Here is a 15,656-nt window from a genome sequence, read left to right as displayed (position 1 = left end):
ATTTCTCCTACCCTGTGGTGTTTTGGAAGTGCTATAATCCGAAACTAAGTAACCGAGCAGAATCCAGAACCGAGCAGAATCCGTTTCTGGAATCTGTTCTCTGTCCACACTAAACCTTTGCTCTGGGAACCGAGAGTTGCCTTCCTGGCATCATAGGAGTTACCATACAGGAAGTGTGCTCCCAGGAGAGATATAATCATTGAGATGGCACTGGTGACAAGGCTGTGTTCCTGCTCCCCATTCTCAGAGAGGAATTTGGCAGTGTCAGAAATGACATGTTTTCGGTAGGACTCTGGGAAAGTGTTTGTACATCGGAGATCCTTTAAAAAAAAAATTCTATCACGTCTTCTGTGTATGTATTTCAGAATTCATCAGAGATGCCTGGTAATGAGATGAATTGCTTTTATTTGTTGCTGGAGGAATGAAGCTATAGACAGGGGTAGCGATATGTCGTCCAAGCGGAAGACCTAATTGGTAAATGAGTAGATTAGCAAAATCGAAGTCCTCTCTGATTCCATGTTTATTAGGTCATAAGCTAAATTAAAAAAGTAGATTTCGACTGCTTACTTAAATACATTTGTATCTGCTGGTCTCTTTTCGTGCTATTGCTAAGCTTGGGGTAGTTGTCCATACACTTCATTCTCAAGGACGCTTTTCTTAGAAATAGTGGAGGAAGAGTCAAAACAAAACAAAAGACCCAAAGCTCTGGTTGGTTTTTTTGTTTGTTTGTTTGTTTGTTTGTTTTGTTTTTTACCCAAGCATCCCAGCCAGACTAATGATTTTATATTTCTTCTCCCCCGACTTTACTGTCACTTCTAATGAGGAAGGCAGGGACCATCTAGAATACTCTGCTTGTCTCTCTCCTCTCTCTCTGGGAGCTTTGGAGCAGGATCCGGGGACATCTGAGCACCAGATGCTTTTCTTGGCCATTGCCACTGTTTCGTAGGGAATGAATAGGCTTAGTGGGACATTCCTCATTGTTCTCACTTAAAGAAACTGAGACCAGTGACCTTGAAGAGGGCTGAAGGGTAAGTTATGAGAGAGGAAGGGGCCTGTGTGCGGACTTAGGAGGGAAGATCGTGTCATATGGCCCTTCTTTATTTTTCACATGGTAGTCATGCTGGGAAAGGAGATTGTGTTTAATTCCAAAGTTCTGGAAAAAACAGAGGAATGATATTTTAGCATTGTCTTCAGTGCCAGTGAGTATATCCTTTCATTTTAGGTATCTGAAAACAGTGATCCTAGACCTGCAGGTAAGGACCTGGCAGGTTAAGGAATATGTCTGAACCCAGAGACTCCAGGTTGCCAGATCTTACTTTTTTAAGAGAAGCTGGATGTTCAGATTTTTAAGTGAAATATTCCAACTTTTAAATGTTAGCAACTCATTCAAATTAAGAAGAAAAAAGAACACTGAGCTGAGCCAAGCACTAACAGTATAACAATAGAAGCGAAGGCATGAAGCCAGAGCGTCTCAGCTAGAAGTACCTACTGACGCCATCTTGGAAAATCGGTCATTAATTTCTGCTTCAAGTAGAGAGCTCTCTTCTCTTCTTGCTCTGAGCCGAGGCAGCATGAACACTAAATCGGGGATAGCCATCATGGTCTAGCATTAATAGAAGGAGTGTTGGTTGGGGAGACACAGAAGCTAGTCCTGGCCCAACCATTTCATCCTGGGCCCAAGTTCTCCTCTTTGGTGAGAGCAATTTGGAATCGCATGGCCCCTAAGCAACGCTGTTGCTTTGACATCCTATTATCACGGGATGTATTACACGATCTATCAAGTGTGAGAAACAGACTGTTGAGATTTTTTTTTTTTTATCCGAAGGAAAATCACACCATATTATGCACAAAGTCTGAATTCCTTGGTTTTCCACACCACGCTTGCCTGTAGAAGTGGTTGTATTTTCGCTTGCTCACCACATGTTGGTCCTTCCTCTTGTGTTATAGATTCGGTGGAAATACATGATTGTGGATGAAGGCCACCGAATGAAGAATCACCACTGCAAGCTGACTCAGGTCTTGAACACTCACTATGTGGCCCCCAGAAGGATCCTCTTGACTGGGACCCCGCTGCAGAATAAGCTCCCGGAACTCTGGGCCCTCCTTAACTTCCTCCTCCCCACCATTTTTAAGAGCTGCAGCACATTTGAACAGTGGTTTAACGCTCCATTTGCCATGACCGGAGAAAGGGTACTGGTCTAACTTTTGTATTTTGCACTGTATGGCAGTGAAATGATCGTAAAGAGCCCAAAGCTGAGAATGTTAGGGCCCCAGAAAACTGTAGGGTGGCTGACAGCATCGCTTACTTTACAAAACTCATCAGTGGGTGCATATGTTCTCTTTCCAGGGTTATTTTCTGTCCTAAGAAAATGGATCTAGTGATGGGTCTGGGGTCCTAGGATCTCGGGTACTTGGTCTTTTGTGAACACGTGAATCAGGCCACTAAAGAATGATCCTGACTGATGGAATCCTCATCTGTGTGGGCCACAGGGAGGATGAATGGAGAGATAGTTGTTGAATCTATTTAACCAGATCAACCGAACCAGCTGAACACAAACCTGAGAGCAGATATTCTCTTGTTATAAACTTGGGCTTCTCTTTCAACTGTTTCCCGACGAAGAGTTTGTGTGTGAAACTGAACTAGCTCACGCTAATTTTCTGTACATATTTTTTCCAGTTTTAGTGTGAGCCTCCGTTTTGTGTCTACATTAATACTCCTCAAATCCCAGAGTAGCCATTTTCACATTTCTTACTATCATTCCTTCCACCATCTGTCTTCTCTTGGAGCTCATTTATGAAAGGAAGACACGGGCCATTGCAAGAAAAGGAATGGGTACCTGTCCTTTTGATTAGTGGTTTCTTAACTGTGGGAATGAAAAGTCACTTAGAAAGCTTTCGGGACATTTATGTTGGAACTATTCAGCTCTTCAATTTCGAAGTACGTTCTAGGGACCTTTGCCATTTGTCAGTAATTCATGGGCCTGCCCCTTTGTGGAAAGGAATGTCGATCAAGTCTGCCCCCTAGAGGTTCATAGAGAAACGTGACGTACAGGTTCTGGAGAAGGTTCTGCAGAAAGAGGACTGACCAAGATGAGAGCAGAGGGAAGGCGGAGTGAGGTAGAGGAGCTTGGAAACCCGCCCCCATCCACTGGGTCTACTCTCTTCTTCTTTTCATGTTTAGGCCTTGTCGCCTTGGGGTGTTTCTGCGTCTGAGACAATCCAAGTTAGGAGCCTAACTTAAGGCTTCGACTAGAGTAGAACCGTTGCCCCTTTACTTGGGTTCTGTCTCAGTTTTCAGTAAGGCTTTGTGGCAGTCCTATCCAAAAAAATCCTGAGCTGGGAGACCAGTGGCTCTGGCCCCTTTCCCATGGACTCCATAAGACAGAGACACCCATTTAGAGGCCATGTTATTACCACCTGGTACATGGGAGGAGGATTCTGAGGTGTGCATAACAGGTAAAGACCTGGCCTTGATGGACATAAAATTGCAATCACGTATCACAACAGATTAATAAAGGTAACCCAAAAGCATTATTTCGTGAAACATCGTTAAAGAAGAAAAACCACGTCCAACTCATGTGACGTTCTCTCGTAGGTGGACTTAAATGAAGAGGAAACTATATTGATCATCAGGCGTCTACATAAGGTGTTGAGACCATTTTTACTGAGGAGGCTGAAGAAGGAAGTCGAGTCCCAGCTGCCAGAAAAGGTATGTTGCAAATTCAAAAGCTGTGGTTTCTTTCCCTGCCGATCTCCCAAGTACCTGTGTCTGAAATTGTGTTTCTAAAACAGCAGGCTCATGTTTTAGTCCCAGGTATCTTGGAAATATCATACAGGACATTTTTGTTTGATAGAAGGTAGAGGTTTTAATATAGAGGGAGAGAAGGGAAATTCCAGTATTTTCAGCCTGGTTTCCCTGAAGCTTTGGGGCCAGCTTTTGTAAAATTACCAAATTCATCGAGTCTCCTGACATTTTCGCTTTCACTTACATCAACATTATAAATGTAGGGTTTTGTGTTTTTTTTAAGTTTTTAACCTTGTTAAGTTCACTCTTGCAGGCGCCACCGAATTGATCTGCTCGTGAGTCAGACAAGGATATGAGTTTGGGTCTTGCATCATCATCAGAAGGCCTCATAAACGTTTACCAGGTTTCCTAGACATTTATTTAATGCTTGTGATGCTGGTGATGTCACTCTTCAGGTAATAAGTGAAAAACAGAGTTCCTGCAAATTACAGACACATCATCTGAGTATTCTTGGACATGGTTTTCATCCCGCACCATAAAAATTAAGTTCCTGTGATATTTTAAGCAGGTATTTTTCAGATGGTGTTTTGCACACTGACATCTCAGTGCTTTAGAATACCTTTCGAGCCCTTCGCTCCACATTCTTTGGTTTGGTTCGGGGATTAGTTTGATATGTTCCCGACCATGTTTTGGAACCACACGCTTCTGAGTTCTAACTTTATTCTCCTGAAGACGGGCTGTTTGGCATTGCGTACTACCTGTCGCAGGAGAGGCGTTTGGATTTGAGCTTCCTCTGTAGACGAGCCAGTTCTGAAATGTGTACTTTGCATCACTGTGTTTTTTCCGTGTAAGGACTCTGTCTTTTTGTACAGACTGGTTCATTCTATTCGTTTCTTAAGTGGGAGTTGACAAGAGAGCGTACAAAGTTGGTCACTTTATTAAGAGAGAATTTTGTTCCCGATTCCCCGTATTCATTAACCGCCAGGAAGAAAACATTTAACATAAGCACAGGTCTTATATCGTGCTTATCCCAGCAGAAGCCTAAATATTTAAGTATTTCGTTTTGCTAGTGAATGCATCTTGGGGGTTGAATGCTGTTGACATTCTTTTGACTTCCTCTGGTCTTGGCGTCTTTGGGTAACCCCCTTACTGTTCAAGGTGGACCCTAGTTAGTGAATAACTGGGGAATGGGTCCAGTGGTCATGTGGGCACCGTGAGCCACTTCCCAGCAAGAGATCCTGCAAGGTGGAGAGATGGATGTTCATGATTTTACCGTGTCCCAGACTTCTGTTTCTTTAGCAGAGGTATAAAATCAAAGGTAATTAACCGAAGTCCTTCATTTATTCATTCTATAAAACTTCTTCATCTTATTTACTTAATTTCCAGGACTGGCTAATATAGATAGATTTTTCAAAGTGCATCACATGTTGGAAATATGCCCTGTTTGAAGAAAATCCATTCTATAAAACTCCAGACTTGCCCAGCATAAGGGTTATGAGGTGATCGGTTGTATCATAAAGGAATCCTTCACTTCCTAAAATATTTATTTCACTGCTCCTTCCATAAAAGAGCTTCCTGAGTATTGGTAAACTTAAAAAAAAATACGGTTAGATTACACAGAGTGTGGTCCTGCATAAAGCGCACTTACAGTCTTTAATACCAGAGTATTATTTGAGGTATGGTAACTGCCCCGTGTGTGGTGTGTTATCTACGGACAAGCTCCCAGCTTGGTGGAACGGAAATCATGGGCTCTGCCTGTCGGAGCGGACATGGGTCCCTATCACGGTCCCTGTCTCTCACTAACCGTGTGACGTCGGTCGGTTAGTCCAGTGGGGCTCCGTGTTCCCATCAGTGAACCAGCAAAGAAATACTACCTGCCCCACAGAAGAGTTGAGAGGACTGAATGGATGTGGGACCCGTGAGTCGAAGCCTGGCGTGCGGTAGGCTCTCACCTCGTGACAGTCGCGGCCACCGTGCTCCTTAGTGTCAACTCCTGTTGCTGTCTTACTGACTTGTAGTTCTCCTTCTTGTTCACCTCAAGTTCTTTCTCACCACACGCTCGTCCTCGCGCTTTCAGCGGCCCTCCCGCACCCCTGAGCCCATCAGCCTTTCCAGGGCACTCGGGGGACCCATCATTGTGGGCAGCTGCCGGTGTCATTCGGCCTGTGTTCCCTCTCTGCTTTTTCTGTCTTGTTAGGATTTTTTACCTGAGGGAAGTTGGCCACTGAAGTGTCGTCCTTGGGGGGTAAGGAGCTTCCCTCTGCCACCATCTGCTTACAGCCACAGACAACACGGATGTCTTTCTCAGCCTCTATAAAGAGCCTGGACGGGAATTCTGGCTGATGGCAGGGAAAAGGCCAACTACTCCATGGCAGTAATTCTCCAATGCTCTCATGAAAAGCCACCAGTTAGAGAAATGTTTTTTATTTTTACATTTACATATAAAATCCACTCTTTGGGGTATAGAATTCTGTGGGCTTTGAGAAATGCAGTTATGTGAACCACACCCACAGTCAAAATGCAGAACAGTTCTCCCTCCCAGTACCCGCGCCCCAGAGTCCCTGGTACTGCTTGTTTTTAGTCAAATCCTCTCCGTAACGCTTAGCCTCATGTGACCACTGATCAGTTCTCCGGCCCTATCGCTCTGCCTTTTCCAGAATGTCGCAGGGACGGAGTCAGACGTCATGTCTCATCATCAGACCTTCTGCATCTGGTTTTTTTCACTCAGTGTAATGTGTTTGAGCTCCGTCCAGGTTGTTGCCCATATCCAGGGTTGTCTCGTGTTTACTGTTGAGTTAGTATTCTAGTCTATGGACGCGCCATAGTGGGTCCGTCCATTCAGTGGAGGGGACAGTTGGGTTGTCTCTGGTCGTCGACAATTATGGATGCATCTGCTGTACACATGATGCGTAGGTTTTCTTTTCACTGGAGTGAAGACCCAGGGGCAGGATTGTCGGGTCTCGCGGTAAGTGCATGCACAGCTTTATAGGAAACTTCTGGAACCATTGGGCAGTTGGACCAGCAGTGTCTGAGCCTTGCGTTTCCTTCACGTTCTCGTCAGTCCTCATCGGGTGCTGTCAGTTTGCTTGACATTTTTAGCCATTTCAGCAGGTATGCACTGGTACCACGTAATGAATCTGCATTTGTCTAACGTCTACTGATGTTGGACACCTTTCCCTTGCTTCTTTGGCACCATATGTCTTCTTTGATGAAACGGTGCTCAAATCTTTTGCCTGTTTGTTTGTTTGTTTGTTTGTTTTTTAATTGGGTCATTTCTTTTCTTATTGTTGAGTTTTAAGCTAGAAAAACTCCTAAAAATACGAAATCTATTTTGTGTGTACTAAACAGTCATTCTGTCTAGTGTAGCCAGAACGAGCTTGGATAGAACTAAAGCAGGCATATAGGGGGTCAAAAGTTTGATAAGTGTAGCTCCACTTCATAGCAAAATTAGTTTTCATGGATGAGTATTTAATAAACATGAGTTTTCGTCAGTGAGCATTTAATAATGTCATGAGTCCAATGACACACCTAATGAGGAAGGGAAGGTGTCGTCCCCCCAGCACCCCCGACCCCACCGTAGCATAAAATCCACCCGTTATACCCAGGAAAGAATGGCAGCTCAGATGAAAGGGCATATATAAAACCTGACGTAAACTAAATACAAATTGATTTTGCGATGTACCTCCTATTTGGGGTTGTCTATGCTGACCGTCCGCTTTGTTAATTCATAGATAATCCAGAGCCAACTACACGTGCAGACGGATGTATATATATTGATGTCTAAATATGCTAAAATATGTATACAATGTTGGAGGTCGACTAGAGGCTGACCTACCTAAAATCAATCCTAATTTTGACTTAATCTGTATGAAACAACATACAGATGGGCAACTTGTATATTCATGATATAAGCGTTCGGAATGCTTGATGTAGTTAATCATTACTTCGTTCCTCTCTTGCCCCATAGATTCCAGAACCTGGGACTTTGAAATATGGCATCTTATTGTTTGGAAATCTCAGTTCAGAAAGTGATAACATATCACACACCGTAGTCTGGGTGCATTGTTCCAATAATACATCCTTTGGGAGGGACGTTGTAAGTATTCAGGCAGAAATTATGAGTAAAGCCTGAGTACTTCTCCGGGGGTGGGTGGAGGAGACTCCCAGCCAGTACGATCACCTGATGTCGCTCCTTCTAGGGACCGGTTTGATCACCTACTGACGTAAGAATTCTTTGGAGAGAATTATCCTGTAGGTGAGGTGAGCACCTCAGTTTTACATATAACTTGAGCAAAACTAGCCCCAGGGACTCTCGCCACCTCACTCATGGGGGGACTCCTCCCTCTGGAAGAGACTTCATTTCCTGCAGTGGCAGCATAGTTGGAGAGACTTCATTCCTGCCGTCGTCAGGAGCCATCACATCTGCAGGGGTCAACTCAGACCCAGCAGAGTTTAGGGGGCACGATTATCACAGAAACTTCTCTCCCTTGGTCCCTGTCGGTCGGTCTGTATGTCTACCTTATAACCGTTCAGTCTGTCCTTTTCCCAGCGGGTAGCTCTGGTTGGCTGCCTGCCGTGTGTACGGCTGGGGTGGAAGGTGCAGGGGTCGCCCCAGAAACAGGCGTGATGTGACAGGTCAGCAGACGGAGTGTGGCGACACGCCTACTCACCTTGGACGAGGGCATGACGCTGAAAGGCCATATCATGGACCCCTCCCAGATGAATAATGCAGGCATTCAAGCCCTTTAGGGCAGGGGTCTCCACAACACGCCCTTGGGGGTGGTGTTTGGGCAGGGGTGGCTACTAGTACCCCATTGGGATCCAGAAAGAAGATCCTAGAGCTTCCGTTTATATTCTAAAAATAAAAAAATAGGCTTTGTTGACATTTGCCATACAGACTGACACCAGTGCCCACGTGTGTGATCGAAAAGTCAGTCATGTGCCTGGGTTGGATTGGGGAGGTCATCCCGGGGGGAGCGTGAGAGGGAGCACCACCACAGGGGCATCCGACCACCCCCACCCTCAAAGCGCCACTCCTGCGCTTGCTGTCTGTCGTGAGGCGGGGTGCGATTCCCTGTGCCCCGACCAAAGATGCAGGATGATCTGATTTTAACTAGACCAGCACTCCTGGCCCCTAGCACGGACAAAAGGCTTAAAAAGATTCTGCAAAGGAGTGCGGGTTGAACATGAGAAGAACATCAGCATAGGTAAACAGAAGAAGGCAGTCCTGTCTCTTCTATTCCTGGTGTGGGTTTTTATCAGCCACATCGTAGGGTAATTGGGCGGGAATTGGCCAAAAATAATTATATGTCATCAGATTGGCCCCTTGAAATCAGTCGGTTGCCTTTACCTTGACAAGCATACCCTAAAAGTTCCATGTGTCTTTAGACCTTAACGTTAGGGCATACGTATAATTCATAAAGCGATATATAGGCATGTATTGGAAGGATGTGCTCTAGTGTGTCTTCTGGTAAGGGGATGCCACAGAAAAAGCTTAATAACCACTTCTTTGAGGGAAATGAAAGGAGAAATGGACTTTGGCTGGTAGCTAGGGTGATTGAGGAAGATGTAAGAAGCTCTCAAAGTAGAGTAGGAATTAGGAAAGAGGCAATAAGAGTCATCCCCCCCCCCCACCCAAACCCCAGGCCTAGAGAGAAGTCAAACAAAGCTTGGAATTGTCTGAGGTGCGGGGAGCAAACGTCAGACACAGTTGTGACGCTGATGACAGTGATCACGATCACATGTACCAGACCAGCTTCTGGTATCCCCTAATGGTGAAGAGGGGAGGGTTAGTGAGACTTCCCCGTCTTCGAGCAGCTGTTGGGTCCTCGGGATGGGCTTGTCTCTCTGCTGATTCGAGTGCCACAGGCGGGTGTCGCATCTGTGCCTGTGTGGTATCATCATACGCACCTCCTGCTTCCCAAACTCGTCCCCTCCAGCACCTAGCAGTAGCTGGCTGATGGGAAGGGGGTTGAGGGTGCCGTCCCTAGATCTGTATCTGCTGCCCCCTAACTCACTGAAAAGCAAGCAGCAGCCATCCGTTCCTGCAGGGAATCCCCAATGGCGGTGAACATGGGAAAGCTTGAATGTCTCCTTGGTCATCCTTAGCATAGAGCTTAGAAGAGTGGACTTGGTTTCCAGACCTAACTGCACCATTAAATGCCCCTATCACTTTGAGCCAGTCTGTTAATTTTTCTGATGCTCAGGTTCTCTATAAAGTGCAGACATGACACGTGACCCTGTCCCAGAGCTCTTGTGTGGTAAAATGAGAGAAGGCACAGAAAGCACTTTGTGTAGGTCCTGGGCCACAGAAAGAGCTCAGCGATATTAGCCCTTGGTGCCTTTAAAAAAAAAAAAAAAAAAAAGATTTATTTACTTATTTTAGAGAGAGGGAGGGGCAGAGGGAGAGGGAGAAGGAATCTCCTGCAGACTCCCCGCTGACCACAGAGCCGGACACGGGGCTCGATCTCATGACCCTGAGATCATGACCTGAGCCGAAACCAAGAGTCAGACGCTCAACCGACTGGGCTACCCAGGCGCCCGCCTTGGTGCCATTTTTATGCTCCTGCTGGTTGCAGCCTGACGTTGTCTAACACATTTCTTCACTGTGATCAAATTTCATTGAGTGAACAACTCTCGATAAAGTACTTTAAAAATAGGACATGATCAGGCATCGAAAACAGAAGTGCATTCTTGTTTATTAAACTTGGAGATTTCTGTTTTTCCCCCCTCTGGCCAAGGTCATTAAAAACAAAAACAAGTATATGAAGGGTCATCTGCTTTTCTTAACTTTTCTGCAAAGGAACCAGCCTTTCTCCAGTCTTACTTGGTGCATCAAAACAAGTGGCGAAAGGCTATTAATTACAGTTCTATCTGGCCTGACAGGTTCCTTCTGAAGCCACAATTGAATGAATATTCAACTTCTCTTCATCTGTGACCTCCTCGCCCTGGCCCTCAGAGCTGAAAATAACCTGATCATTTTTAATCAGTTTATTAAACATTAGGCAGCTTGCTGATTTACTTTTAATCACATTCTGCAGATTTCTAGGCATTTATCTGACGTTTATTATGAAAATTGCACATTTGTATTCCGGGGATTTTTTTAATAAAGAAAATAATACTGGGAAATAATCAAGGCAGATTTTATGCATTAAGAACGTGCTAGAAGTATTGCAGGTGTGTGCTAAGCCAAGGGCACGTGAATTCCCTTTAACTGTTTTAAATCGAATTTTTTTTTTTTATAGTCCAACTGGAGGCCCACAAGGTTTTGCTTTCTTTAGGTGGTCATAAAGTTGTGTTGTGTCCAATTTTAGATTAATTCCTCTCCCCCACCTGCTGTCCTCACAGGTCCTCTCTTGTCTCTGAAAAGCAGAGGTTAATGGCAGTCAACGTAGGGCTGTTACAAATGTCACTTGTGGATTAGTACTGGGGGTCTCTGCATATGCCCAGTGAAAAATTGTCTTACAGGGGCACCTGGGTGGCTCAGTCAGCTAAGCATCTGCCTTCGGCTCAGGTCATGATCCCGGGGTCCTGGGACCGAGGCCCGCATCGGGTCCTAGCTCACTGGGGAGCCCGGTTCTCCCTCTCCCTCTGCCTGCCACTCTGCCTACTTGTGGTCTCTCTCTCTCTCTCTCTCTCTCTCTCTGTCAAATAAATAATACAATCTTGAAAAATAATAATAAATAAATGTCTTACAGAACAAATCTTGGGATATTGGGCAGTCAGTGTTTTTCTGTTCATATGAAAGGGTGTGTAGCTGGAAAGTGGAAGAAATACTAGGAAGAAACTCTATATTGAGCATCTTTGAATTTGAACAGTTTGTAAGCTTCTCTCTCTCTCTCTCTCTCTCTCTCTCAAATATGGAGCAAGTCAAGCAATTTCAGAAAACGTGACCCCAGCCTCAGTCACATTCACCCTTTGGCAGGTCCCTCCATCATTATGGTACCTTTAGCAGCGATGACCGCGGTCTCCACCACCACCCCCATCCCACCCTCCACTCCGGGAATCTGGGGAGGGGAAATGGAGGGACTTGCAGCGTTCCAGGACTGCCGTCTGCGGCCACGTCCCAGCCGTCTTCTCAGAATAGGCACCTTCTCTCTCCTGCTCCTACCTACTTGCTGTTCTTTCTCCCCCAGGTTGAATATGTGATCAAGTGTGACATGTCCGCGCTGCAGAAAATTCTCTACCGCCACATGCAAGCCAAAGGGATCCTCCTCACGGACGGCTCGGAGAAAGATAAGAAGGTACATTTCGGAAGACAATGCAACTTCACCTGTTGTCTGTCTTCCCACGGCCGTGACGTCACATACTCCCAGGGGGCGTCCCTGCTAATGCTGATGTGTTAGAGCACATCTGTGGGCCTTTTCTCTAGCTGTCCTAGCTGCCGAAGGAAACCTCGTAATCTCTTAATTGCAGACTGCATTGGGGCAGGAGGAATGGAATAAGTTCATGTCACCAAAATAGCTTTTAGTTCTGCTCATGTCAGTACTGCAGGGAAGAATGTGGGCCGGCACCTAAGAAGGTTTTAAAATCCTGTGTCACTCCCTGGGCATCTGTTCCTGGCTTCTGTCTTCCCAGAACCCCGGGGAACAGAGAGTCATGTCACAAAGCCATCAACTCAGATTCCCTCCTGGAAGATAAGTGAGTCACTAGATAGATGGTGTACCTGTAACTCAGAAACTTCTATATAACAAGAGCCTTGGACCCCGACAGGCACAGGTTACAGAAAAGACCTATGGTGCTTTCTAGAAAAGCCTACTTTTTAAAGATGGGCAGTGTCCGGTCCGTTACCAGTGTGTTTGTTCTGTGTTACCTCTCTCTGCCCGCTCTCAGGGGAAGGGAGGCGCCAAGACTCTCATGAACACCATCATGCAATTGAGAAAAATCTGCAATCACCCCTATATGTTTCAGCACATCGAGGTAAGTCTGCGCTCCCCGCTTTGCTTCGGATCCCGACTGCGCTCTTCCCACTAATGCTACTTTTTTTAAAAAGGAGGAAAGAAAGAAAGGGGGTTGAAATATGCGTGGACGTTGAAATGACATGTTCTGATAGCTCGACAAGCAGAATTAACAAACGTGAATTTTCCGGTTACGGATTCTCATTGGCACCAAGCACTTGAGCATCTGGAATTTTATAAGCAAGGGTTTGAAGCATGGAGAAAATAGTGCAAGCTCGGGCTCATTATGTGGGTTTGGGTAAGTGCTGTGAATTGCCTTGTTATGGTAGGAGTGGGGAAATTGAAGGTAATGATGAATACATCAGTTTCCTCAGAAGGATGCTATGAAAAATATTAAAATAATGTGTCAGTACCTGTTGAAGAGGAAGATGCTCTCGAAAAGACGCTGCCTTTCGTTCGGCCACTGAGATCTGCATTTTTCCTTTCTGGCATCTGTCCTGACGATGTAAATCCTGGCTTTTATCCTGACGCTCTGGTCTCACAAAGCTATTTTTAGGGGCGAGGACATTTTCTGCCCTGTTCACTGCGTGTAAATAAGTTTCCTAAATTGACAGAATTTCTCCCCAGTGGGAGCAATTGACCTGAGCAGGAAGGAGAAGGAGCCAAACTGTAGGCTCCGCTGTTCAGTCTTGCTGGTGCATGTGGTCGTGGTGGGGCCTACTTTCCACGGCGCATGAGCAAGGGCTCCAGGGAACAGGTCACCACAGGCGTCCAGTGCCCGCACCGGTTCCTTAAAAAGGAAATAAATAGAAGGTTCCAGAAAATCAGAATTTTAATAATGACAGTATAAAAATCGAGTTCGAATACTCCTGCCTTTGAAATATTCTTGACTTTGACGATTCTGTGTTTTGCTTTTTTCTCCCTTGTTTTTGGCAATCGCGCTTGTCAGAGAAGAGTATTTATTACACACCCCCTACCTGTCCTGGGGACCTGTCCCAGCCGGACCTGACTGTTGCCTCCCCGTCCAGACGGCAGAGTGTCTATAGGCTGACAAACTCTAGATCCAAGTCAGATGACAACAGCTCCAATACTAGCACCGAAAATAAAATCCCACCAAAAAGCCATAGCTGCTTGGGCACTCGGTGAAGGAGAACCCAGCATGCAGCAATGAGGCCATGTCCCAGTCCACTTTGTAACCGTGACCTGGTGAAAATCTCTCCGCATCTCCAAGCTTCAGTGCACTTGGCTTGTCATCACATGTGACCGATTACGGGACAGGCAAAGGCTAAACTTTAAAAAAAAAAATGAGAGAGGAAGCATCGTATACATTGATAACATAGATTAAACAGATGGAAGGTGTCGATGAATTAGTGGTGGATCTATATTGGTCTGTGGCCGGTGGGGAGCCAAAAAAAAATATCAAATGATGAAAATGACCAGGGTCCTGCCAGCTGAACCCGGCACCCACCATCCTATCCCCTCTTTTCCAAAAACAATTTTGAGATATTTATTCTGACTCATAGAGGGGTTTGAGGACTTAGAAGTTATGAAAATTAAGTGTCAGTCTTACTTCATTTTCGTTGTCATGCAAAAAATTAGCTTCTGAAACATGCTAGACCATGTCAGGAAGGGGGATGATGCCTTCCGTCCTCAGGCTTCTGTCTGGAGAACCTGGGGTGCTGAGTTTAAGTAGCCTGCCCTCCGTTCCTTGCATATTTCCATTCTAAATAGCTGTCAATAGAGAGACAGACTCTGATTTGCATTTTTTTTTAACATAAAAACTTTCGGAAGCGTATTCCTAGAAGTGAGGCCCAGAGTCATGGGCATACCTGGCCACGGCTCTGGCTCGGAGTTGGCGTGTGCACTTGGCCTCTGCATCTGTCTTGTTTGCGCTCCCCCTTAGTTCATAGGAAATCACACCAGAAGCCCCCTCTCTCTGTTGGGCGCACTGTTTCCCTGGGGACCTTCAAACCAGGGAAACGAAGACATTTTTTGAAATGATGCTAATCCCGGGGACACCTGGGTGGCTTGGTGGTCGTTTAAGCGTCTGCCTTCGGCTCAGGTCCCTCCTGGGATCAAGCCCCACATCCTTGGGCTCCCCGCTGAGCAGGGAGCCTGCTTCTCCCTGTCCCTCTGCAGCTCCCCTGCTTGTGCTCTCTGGCTCTCACTTTCTCCATCAAATAAAGAAATAAAATCTTTTAAAAAGCAAAAAACGATGCTAATCCCTAAACTTATCACCATGCACTGACATGTACCATCTCTCTAGTTTTTATAGCCCTGCTTAGACGATAGGGACGGATCCCAAAAATCTAGCAAGGGGTGGCTGCCAGCAGAGCGGGAAGGCGTGGCTCTTGGAGTCACAGTGGGGTTTCTGGCCATGTCCGTTGGTGTTGACTTCGCCAGCAGGGAAGCACACCGAGGGGCCGGTGCCCACCGTAAAGGATGAGCGTGTGTGAGAGGAGAACTCAGAGGGGAAGAGCACTGATCCCCGGGAGGGAGAGCTCTGCTGCTGCTTGGGGAAGGAAGTGAAGCAGAAGAGGGAGACAGCGGGCGGCTAGTGAGAAGGTGTGACATGCTTTCCTTCCCCACAGATGGTCTCCTGTTCCCTCCAGTCAGCCTGGAAGCACCACACGGAGAACAGGAATTTATTTCTTCTACAGGATCAGTGAGGAGGCAATTACGTGGTTAAAGAGTTTACATTCAATTTGAAATTCTGAAATTCTCATTTTAAATTTAAAATTCTGTGTTTTGAGGACGGGAGCCTGGACACCCAAGGGAGCGGTCGGTGTCCACGGAGGGCCGCATCTGTAATAGAGAAAAGTACAGTATGGAGGGGTGTCGGGATTTCTCTAAACTCAGATTTAGAATATAGTATACAGTCACCGTGACTTTCACTTTTGAATATTTTTGCAGTTTATTTCCGTGCATGTCTGAATCCTGATTTGCTTGTATTAGGCTCTTCCTCTAGTTTAGACTCCTTGGGGATGGATACTTCAGTTGTTTCTGGATCCCCC

General features: G+C 45.8%; 1 protein-coding gene across 9 annotated transcripts in view; it reads left to right on the top strand.

Moving 5' to 3' along the window:
* SMARCA2 (SWI/SNF related BAF chromatin remodeling complex subunit ATPase 2) overlaps positions 1 to 15,656 on the top strand; it is a 170,231-nt gene that overhangs the window by 65,900 nt on the left and 88,675 nt on the right. For all 9 annotated transcript variants that reach the window (XM_045772431.2, XM_045772420.2, XM_045772427.2 and 6 more), the window contains 4 exons: positions 1,948 to 2,190; positions 3,596 to 3,709; positions 11,881 to 11,988; positions 12,578 to 12,664. In XM_045772431.2, the coding sequence (XP_045628387.2) occupies positions 1,948 to 2,190; positions 3,596 to 3,709; positions 11,881 to 11,988; positions 12,578 to 12,664 (552 nt within the window). The remainder of the gene's footprint in view (positions 1 to 1,947; positions 2,191 to 3,595; positions 3,710 to 11,880; positions 11,989 to 12,577; positions 12,665 to 15,656) is intronic.

The sequence above is a fragment of the Ursus americanus genome, chromosome 34 (assembly GCF_024610735.1).
Source record: "Ursus americanus isolate L20-20 chromosome 34, mUrsAme1.1.p, whole genome shotgun sequence".
Classification (NCBI taxonomy): domain Eukaryota; kingdom Metazoa; phylum Chordata; class Mammalia; order Carnivora; family Ursidae; genus Ursus; species Ursus americanus.
This window is presented reverse-complemented; position numbering and strand designations above follow the sequence as displayed.